We start from the raw sequence: 9,990 nt of genomic DNA, 5'->3' as shown, positions 1-9,990 counted from the left end.
AATTAGGTAACAAATTTGCACTGAATTTAAACGTATGAGCAGCATCACGCCGATATCAGTGTTCGTGTGAGCTGGTGTGCCTGATATCAAAATCAGGCACACTTTCGGGTGCGCAAAACATCCAAATTTTATGCGTCCACTGACAGAATGACAAGTATCAACAAATTAACATTTATATTACAAAAGAAAACATGTCAAATTAACATCATTTCACTAGCTTCTTCTTTTAAGGTGGTTAGAATAGGCTAACTGAAGAAACCACGGCCCGGGAATGCTTGAAACCACGGCCCGAGAATGCATGAATTTATAACAAATGCCGTCAACGTCATCAGACAACGTTAGCGTTCCCGCGCATTACATGAACATTCAATGATGTTGTCAAACATAAAAAGATTTAATCTTGTTTTCAATTCAATAGTTGAGTGGAGAATATGCAATAAAGATGTTATAAAATAGGGGGCGATATTGGCATACTAGACCGGTATCGGCCCTCGAGCCCTGGAGCCGATTCTCCATATCGACATTATAGGATAAATCCCATTTTCCGGTATAAGCAACCAATAAAAACCCGTTTGCGGTTTTACGGTGAGGTGGGTACCGGCCATTACGCTATAGTTTATACATAATTTATTTTAGGTCGATTGCGAAGGAAGTTTTACAACTTATATATTAATCACTCACGACACCTCATTCCTGATGGAATCTATCGCCACGAGGGTATGAGAGAAGAGGCCAGTTTCCCTTTTACGCTATATAGCGATAGTGTTTAAGAATATACTTTTTTCATGGTTTAAACAAAAGAAAATGTACAAAAAATATTGCAGATTATCATAAAACATTGTTGTAATTAAGATGTAGCAAAAGTATCTCCAAAGTTTACTTTATTTTTTAAATCTTATCTTTTGTTCTAAACTGCCGCTTCCGTAGCTCGATACCGATGGTGTGAAGTTATTCTCCCTTTTTAGGGTAAACAATTTTTTTGTGCAAAGATTTTGTTGCCTATGTCGTAAAATAGTATTTTCATTGTGAGAAAGTGAGAATTTTCCTAAATCCTCATCTTCTGGCAAAAATAATCACTAATTAATATTGTACACGGTCGTTGTATACCGGTTTACGGAAATACCGGAGAACGGGATTTATCTTATAATGTCGAAATGGTCAATACCTCTCCTAGTATGCCATCCAACCTTGTATAATAACCTCTAAGCATCGCATGTCGTGCATCGATCTAAACAAATAGTCGGCCGACACACAATACGATAATGTTGTTACGCGTCATGTCACATTGTCGTGTGTCATGTCGCATTGTCATACGTCTTGTCGCGTGTCTTGTCGAGCGTCTTGTCGTGCGTCTACCAAAACGACGGACGACATACGACCTTGTCTAAACAATTCGCCATTATGGGACTATAATGTTTGCAACTTTTTTGCCTATTTAGTGTCAATATCCCTAAAAGACACAGTTGTTTTCTCCGTACAAGCTCTATTTAAGATCTTAGAACGTATGACTAAACAACATATTTACTGAAACGATATTTCATCTTCCAGTCCCTTAATCTAATATCTACAACACGACATGTATTGAGAGAGGTACGCATTGGATATGCTTGCATTATTGTGTGACATGATCATCTTAAAAAGGAACATTACGAAATCTTATGCATGTTTTAAAACAATCACTGCATTGGTCTCTTTATCCATTGGCAGTGTGCCTTTAACATTTCAGCGTTTCCTGGAGCAATTAAGGCCTGTATAAGACTGATTATTATATAGCTAGTGATAACTACTGCCTAAATTAAAATCTTACATCACAATTTGAAATATATTGCCTGTTCGCAACGTGTGGACATTCTTTTAGACAAATCATTTTGTACTTTTAATCCTAAAGTAAACATCCATGTCACCTTTTTCTTTAATTATATTAAAGTTGGTGGATTGTCTTGCACTAAGATGAAGTCATACTTTTTTTTTGTTGATATATTGATATAAATCATATATCCATCTGCATTCTGATTATTTGCGATCGAACTTGATAACCAAAAGTGAAATGTACAGATCATTTATGAGAATGTGGCAGATGAGCACATCTGTTATTTATAATTGATCTGTCTTATAATTATATGTCAGTTAATAAGATGTTGATATTATCTTGTTTAGTAACTGGTTCACTCAAATTTCATTTTGAAGTGTAAAGCATGTGAGCAAATACGAAATCAGTTTATTAAACGATCTTATTATGCCCACCCTAGTATGTTTAAATTTACGCTATTGTTCCAGTCCAAAAACAAATCCATCTTACTTAATCTATGCTAATTTAATATATTATAAAAGCAAATTACAGCTGAAATATACTTTCTAAACATTTGTAGATTACCAGTTAGCAGATTGAGAAATTGATTGTAGCATAACAGAACTTTGTGATTCCTGATACTTAGGTATCTCGCAGAGTTTGAATTGAATGACATATCTCACTTGCTCTTTATTTCTGTTAATTCTCAACTTTGTATGATGAATTAAGGATTAAGTTTATAAACGTCAGCTACTTGCTTAGCACATGTGTATTTTTTTGATGGAAATATGTCTTCCTTTTTGTAACGCAATCGATTTTTCTCATGAGATTCCGTTATATTTGTCAATTTCATTTGTATGCATGTCCGTGAGAATCGTATTATGTAAAAGTATAAATGTTTATGTTTATTTAACAATGTACCTGTAGTGTACTCGTTAAATAAATTTTCTGTTCTGTTCCGTTCCGTTCATTAAATGATACATATATGTTTATATTGAATTGCTCAATTGTCGATTCCTCCTAAATGATAAATGAATTGGATCGTTTTCGGTGATTATAGAAAAAGATTATATGACTTTTGTTTTCTTCTGTTCAAATTTGCTACAGTTGTTAGATTTATCTAGCTGGTATGTTGCATTTCTTTTAGAATAATTGTAGCTTCATGACTGTATAGCTTGCAATGGTCCATGTTGCACGTACCCACACTTACTTATTAACCGTTGCCAATATACGTGCAACCGCAGTTTATCTGTATCCGTGTTTATCCTAAATATTTTTATAATTATATTTTATCTTATAAGTAAAGGCCGAATATTATGATAGAAATGATTTAAAATCGTGCAGTAGGGCAATCGCTAGCTTATTCGAATTCATTTGTTTTCTTATCTATTTGTGGATTAATAAGGATACAGTCTATCGTGTGTTCATTTTCTAAATAAGCTGGAATGACAGATTTTTTGTTTCATGAGAGGTCATCGTAGCTCTGACCAGGTGCAAGTCAAGCCGGGGTCGTTGGTCAGCTATTTTTACATTTGAATGGAAGCTAAGTTCAGTAACTCGGTCAAAAGAGTAAAATTTGGGTTTGCTATAAAATTCATTACAGATTTTATGAAACTGTATTTCATTAAACGTTTACGGCGCACCAACATATTACAGGTTAATTGATAGCCGTCAAACTTATGGAATCACAACTTTTATACCTGTTGGAACCGTAGAGATAAAGGAAAACCAAGCTTTCAGACACTATTTGTCGCCTCTTACGATCAGGCAAGGGTAGGGCAGTGGTTCCAGATCTTTTCTTTTATAAGTAATACTATTATTAAAGTGGGTGATCGTTCGATACTATATGCAGCTGAAACGCCAAATGACAATTAGATAACAAAAGCAGTGAATTATACCATATCTTTATTCAGAAAATGATTTCGATTTGACATTTCATTCAGTTCTAGATTCGATCATTTTCACGAAATTTTCGTGCATTCTAGAACGCAAAAGAGACTAGTCAAACTCAACTTTAGACATTTTCTGAAAATTTAAAATTATAATTAAATATATTTTAAAATGTTTTTTATTTACATTTTATACATATGTTCAGCTAACAGATTACAAACACGTTCCATCACAGATTAAAGAAAGAAGAACAATAAATGAACACTTATTATACAATAATATCAGAGCATCCCGATCATATTAACTATTACTATGGACTAATTTGTCTACCTGCATTTTTTACAGAATAATTAGTTACTTATTTAAAATTTGTGCGGATAACCATTGGTACTCAAGAAAATGATAACAATGGTAATATAGGCCTGGAATTGTAATGAATTCTATAAAATGATATTTATCTACAAAATTGTTAAAAATATTATTTAAGAAAATAATATAACTCATTTTGTGATTTGTCGTGGAATAAAATATTTTTATTTGAGTTCAGATGCGAAGGAATTATATCACGAGGACGCAGCCCGAGTGATATAATAACACGCATCTGACCGAAAAACAACTGTTTTATTCAAGAGCAAATCTCTTAATGAGATATATTATTTCGATTCTAACACGTTACCAATGATTTTAAATACATCATTGACGACATCCAATAGATATTAAAAATTTTGCCTGTTTTCTATCGAATTCTTTTTGCCATACAATTTTCAGCCTTCTTTGTTTACTAGTACAATGAATCGGGTCGTGTTAAAATTATCAATAAACAACTAGAAATTAAAGTACTTTATGAAGTTAAACAGAACAATAAAACGCTTCGTTAAATATGACATAACCTATGAACCAAGTTAGAATCACAGAGTATTTCTTTTAGAACTATGTGTATACCAAATATGAAAAAAGTAGCATACACAAGATGTCTATTTACGGACATGAATGATTTTCTCAAAGTCAGAATTATCCGTTCGTTCGCAAGAAGTAAAAATTATAAATTATTTGAAACTAAAAAACACATTCAGCTAGCAGATTGTTACCTACTGCCTGAAATATGATTATTTTCAAGAAAAATCAAAAGATTTGCATGTTTCTTAGTTGCATTGTGGTAAACAAAACATTTATCTACCCTGTGCATTATTTACATGTTTAATAACAACAACAAAAACAACAACATAAACAACAATAACAACAACATAATAACGTAATAAGCAAGCATCGAAATAAATATATCGCTCCATATGACTTCACTAATATTTACATTACTGGCATCATTGTTACACGTTCATTTATTTTTTCTCAAATACACGCAGAAACGTACCAATGTAATATGCCTTTCTTTCTTTATTGAAAGAAGAGAGGAACAAACGCACGATATTCCTGACAATCAACTACTACATAACGGGAACCAAACATGCTTTACTATCCGCACCATTTTGCACTTACCTAGTTTCTTACTTCATGCTTTTATACTATTACCCCGTTTAATTGCTATCAACACAACAAAGTCACCTAATTCATAATATCATTCATTTATACTGTCATTGTCTTTCATTTTTATACGATGTTCATCACATTCAAGCAAACAATTCATTTCATTCATTATCAACTGCTCTCGCTTTCTTCAAACACATCATCCGGTGCTGACACACTTTTGCTCCCAGCTTCCCTATAATTTGAACTAATGTATTCATGATTGTTACTGAAGGTAACCGAAGCTGTCCGAGACGTTGACCCGGTCTCTGATTGGTCAGAAATATCAGACTCGGACTCTATTGAGTTCGCTCTTGCGTCCTCCTCGCTTATTCTAGGAGTCACAGACGAATGAGGTCTTGTATTGTCCTGGGCCTTTGGAATTTTCAACAAAGGTTCTGATCTGCGTGACAGATTATTTTTACTCATGTCTGTTTTTGGACGCCTCTCTACTGTATTATCATAAACATCTACATGAACATTTCTGTGATGATTATTCTTTTTCTTTGGGTTAATAGCAATTTCATCTTCTTCTTCGTTATCAGCTATTATATTTAGTTGCGATGCTCCTGCAAAGCTAGCTCTTTTCGGTAGACTGCGAATTTTTGCTTCATCTTGGCTGATTGTCTCCAATGAACTGGCTCTGCTCAGTCTATTCCTCCAAGGTAGGGAACTGCGTTTTTCTTCCTCACCAATAGTATTTAGACTGGTCCTTGACTGCGTCAATACATCCCTCACCAGATGGAGCCAGGAGTCAACTTTATTCATAGAGTTGTCTCCACTGTTTCGATTATTACGGGAAATTTTCTGCCATTTTGTTTCTATGGCTTCGGCCTTCTTCAGTACTCGGTCTTTATCATGTTGTATTGAATTCATTGCTCTCATAGCTCGTTTGCTCTTTCGTTTGTTTCCGCTACTTCCGTGTCGTCTGCCTAGCCTCCCTGCAAAACACACACGTACGAAAACACTACACTTAAAACCATTTAACGCTCAAGTAGATTATTTCTTAATTTGACATTTAGATAATATATAAAATTGTAAATTATATGCATATAATTGTAAGTGTGTATAAAGATAAAATAACAATAAAATAGCTTAAGCTAGCATAGTTGTTTAACAGTAAAATACCGGACTGTTGGGTTGTTCTCTTATTGTTCGAACCCAGTACAGGACACATCTAACTTCGGTATCTATATTCATTACAAAGTATTTGTTTTAAAAAGTCAGCATTTGGTTGGTGATAAATAAGTACCAAGGGTTGTAGCTGACAACATTTTAACTATATTCGTACAAATAAAATGTGCTTTGTATCGAAACCAAGTTGGAAATATGATAAAATTTGGTATTCGCTGTATAATGTTACCATACGTCCTAGCTTTTCGTGTTGAAGAATAAAGGACTTTGACTTTGTTTTATATGTTTCTGTAAAGTATACGAATATACTAGATAGTGTAGAAACTTACCCTGAGAATGACTACTGCTTTCGCTGACTCTCTCCTTTCTTAGGTCATTTGCTAGATCCATAAAGTTCTTCATAAATTTGCTTCCAAGGTTACCACCAGTTGTTACCTCCCCTTGTTGCTGCTGCTGACGCTTCCGCTTTGTTATTCTAATCACCGTCTTACGTCGTTTGATTTTCGGTGAGTCATCCTGTATAGTTTGAAAAATTATTTTCTTAGGGTCATAACACAACGTCTTGACTATACTTTTATTTACGTTTGTAACAAAACCGCTGATGACAATGTTGAATCAAGTAAATAAGTTAGTTCTAAATTGGACAGACTGAGACATGCATTACATTATTTAACTCAATAGTTTATGCGTTTCAAATTAAGCCCACCCGAGTTGTGCGCTCACATTTTCTTTCTTCCAGTCACATGTAATGTCAGTAGGTCTCTGGAAACTGTTCCACGATTCGTAAGCTATATAAGCAGTTTTACAATTAGTGGTTTATTTTTACCCAAACCCTTTTACGAGTGCCCTTAACGTATAACATTATTTTTTCTACTTTACATCCTATTTTAGGAAACCTTTTTACGACTGCATGCAACATGTCGGATTATCTTTTCAATACTGGTATATAAGAAAGACGTTCACCTGTGTAATACTGCTGTCTTCATCTATATCACTACTAGCTGTAGTTGTCACTGACATCTTGTCATCCTCGTCATCCATCTGCTGCATTTCTTTCACCAGTGCTATCTTACCTACATCAGTGTCAATGCCATTAGTATCAGCAGTATCATTTACACTAATATCAATTTTTAATTAGTTGCATATGAATACTGTACACTTGTTAATGGCTTGCCGGTCAACAGTGAGAATTATTGCCCAAGGTCCGAAGGACAGAAGACAGATAGTTTTCACTCTTGACTAGCAAGTCATTCAATAAGTGTTTTATAACATAAACATGACATCAGAAATGAGGTTTCATAATTTTGTCTTCAAGTTTTGACATAAGCCCTGTAAAATTTATTGTTAAACTATAGACCGGTCCATAGCATCAACTACTGACCGGCGATTATATAAGAAATCATGCAATAATTAGAAATGATAATTTATACTTATATATGGTGGTAAGCTGGAAAATGGACAATACATACTATTCGATACAATAAATACAATTATGTGTAAGCACAGCATAGCAGCGTGCCAAAGGTAAAGGATCACTAATTTATGTTCCAGTTATTTTATTCCTACTTGACTCAATGAAGCTGGAAATGGTTCAATACACAGTACTGATTATAAGCTCATGATTTTTTGGTCCATGGATTAGTGCGCACTTACCAGAACGCTTAACGTACGGCAAAATTAATTCTGTAAAATGGTATTTATTTGCAATGGGTCTTTATTTATTACTTGTTTAGAAAGAAATCAGAAATAGAATTAGTGGACTCTGGACCGCTATGTTCCATTAAAATATGACGAAATAGACGTGTTAGCACAATGTATACATACTTGCGATATCCATCGAATTTATTTCACTAGTGTTTGGCTTCATACAGTTGATTTCTGTTGAGCTTATGATATGTAGTGCCGTTCCTAGTCGATGGAAGAACATGGATACAAACTGAATGACCAGGGCAATTCCATAGACAAACATGAAGAGCAGAGAAATCGGTTCCAAAGTAAGTCGCCGACCATTTGTTGAATAGCACGGTAGCGGTATGCTTAGACCATGTCCTTCTTTAACAGCATTTGTATACTGAAAAATGAGTTTCATTTGTAAAAGTACAAGTCATTCTTAGTGATTCTTGCTTCTGTAAATCCGCTAAAAAGCATTATGATAGATGTGCAAATGAAAACATGATAACGCTCTTTGTTTGCCGTTAAATATTAGAGTTACAAATTTGTAATCTAAAAATATCCCAGGACATGATAAACTATAATGATAATCCAAAATGATGTAATATGACACAGAACATATTCTACCTGAAGTGTGAAAATTATCACAATAAACAATCCATTCAGCATGAAAAACATCAGACTCATTTTGTTTCTTAGTTCTATCAGATCTTGTTGTACTTTCTTTTGTTGCGCTTCGTTCTTCTCTAGCGGTAGTAGGTATTTCTTTATTAGGTCCTTCCAGAAGGCTTTCTCGTCATTCCCAATGTAACGTGTGCGACCTTTCCCGAGGTCTTCGTCGTCAAGCCACTTGGGTGTGTTTTCATCTTCATGTGATACCAAAGTTGGTTTGTACAAAGGATTTGTGACTGAAAGCATTAAATGGATACATTGAAATAAATGAATTTTTTAAAGTATGATTTGAGCCGTGCCATGAGAAAACCAACATAGTGGGTATGCGACCAGCATGGATCCAGACCAGCCTGCGCATCCGCGCAGTCTGGTCAGGATCCATGCTGCTCGCTAACAGTTTCTCTAATTACTATAGGCTTTGAAAGCGAACAGCATGGATCCTGACCAGACTGCGCGGATGCGCAGGCTGGTCTGGATCCATGCTGGTCGCAAACCCACTATGTTGGTTTTCCCATGGCACGGCTCATTTGATTCACAACTATTGGCTCGGTTACGACTGACGAGATTTTTACTGAGTTTAAGTGTGTTTCTTTTTCACTCTGAAAATAGGTTTAGTTTCAGAACTGCAATTTTCCTTAACTAGCATTTCAGTTTAATCTAACATTAGTTTTTTTTAACTGTAAAAAGTTACTCCCTCTAAACATGACTTTCCGTTTCATCTTGAGGCGTTTTGGTTTACACTGACCCGAGTATACAACTTGACGTTCGTGAAATATACACGTACACCACAAAAAAAACTTGATAAGTTGAAGTAGTATAAAACCTTACCTTCATACTCATTCTGCACCACCACAGTCTCACTGTCACTCTTCGAGCTCTCTTTTCTTCTCCTCAGACCATCTTTGTTATCCTCCTTAACTGTCTCGAATGTCACACTAACTCCTTCGTCCGCAGACACATCTCTTTCACTTCCAGTGTTAACTTCTAAATTATCTTGTTGTCCTATTTAAATGAAATCAGAATTCATCAATTTCATTCGTTGCATTTAACTAAATGTTCAGCCTCAATATCCTGGACATAGAGGATTTTACATCAGTGTCTTTTCATATTTAATTTATTAAACGAGTTGAATAAAATAAAAAAAACGCAAGGCTCTACCGAGCATTTTATCAATTTTATTTAACGAGTTTAATAAGTCCAATGTGGACAGACACACATGTAAACACACGTGTTTTTCCTGCTGAACCATCAAAATTTCTACCTATTATAGACCAAGTAAATTCGACCAAAACGCATGAGCATGCGCAGTCGAT

At 34.7% G+C, this 9,990-nt stretch overlaps 1 protein-coding gene across 4 annotated transcripts in view; it reads right to left on the bottom strand.

Annotated features, from left to right (window-relative positions):
• Window positions 1-3,696: 3,696 nt before the first annotated feature.
• The window catches only part of LOC128550657 (chitin synthase chs-2-like), a 44,654-nt gene continuing 38,360 nt past the window's right edge, over window positions 3,697-9,990 (bottom strand). For all 4 annotated transcript variants that reach the window (XM_053530119.1, XM_053530120.1, XM_053530121.1 and 1 more), the window contains 6 exons: window positions 9,506-9,679; window positions 8,633-8,913; window positions 8,159-8,405; window positions 7,298-7,407; window positions 6,664-6,850; window positions 3,697-6,141 (listed from right to left, as the gene is read on the bottom strand). In XM_053530119.1, coding sequence (XP_053386094.1) covers window positions 5,333-6,141; window positions 6,664-6,850; window positions 7,298-7,407; window positions 8,159-8,405; window positions 8,633-8,913; window positions 9,506-9,679 — 1,808 coding nt within the window. In that variant the 3' untranslated portion in view covers window positions 3,697-5,332. The remainder of the gene's footprint in view (window positions 6,142-6,663; window positions 6,851-7,297; window positions 7,408-8,158; window positions 8,406-8,632; window positions 8,914-9,505; window positions 9,680-9,990) is intronic.

This window comes from Mercenaria mercenaria, chromosome 18 (genome assembly GCF_021730395.1).
Source record: "Mercenaria mercenaria strain notata chromosome 18, MADL_Memer_1, whole genome shotgun sequence".
Taxonomy (NCBI): Eukaryota; Metazoa; Mollusca; class Bivalvia; order Venerida; family Veneridae; genus Mercenaria; species Mercenaria mercenaria.
This window is presented reverse-complemented; position numbering and strand designations above follow the sequence as displayed.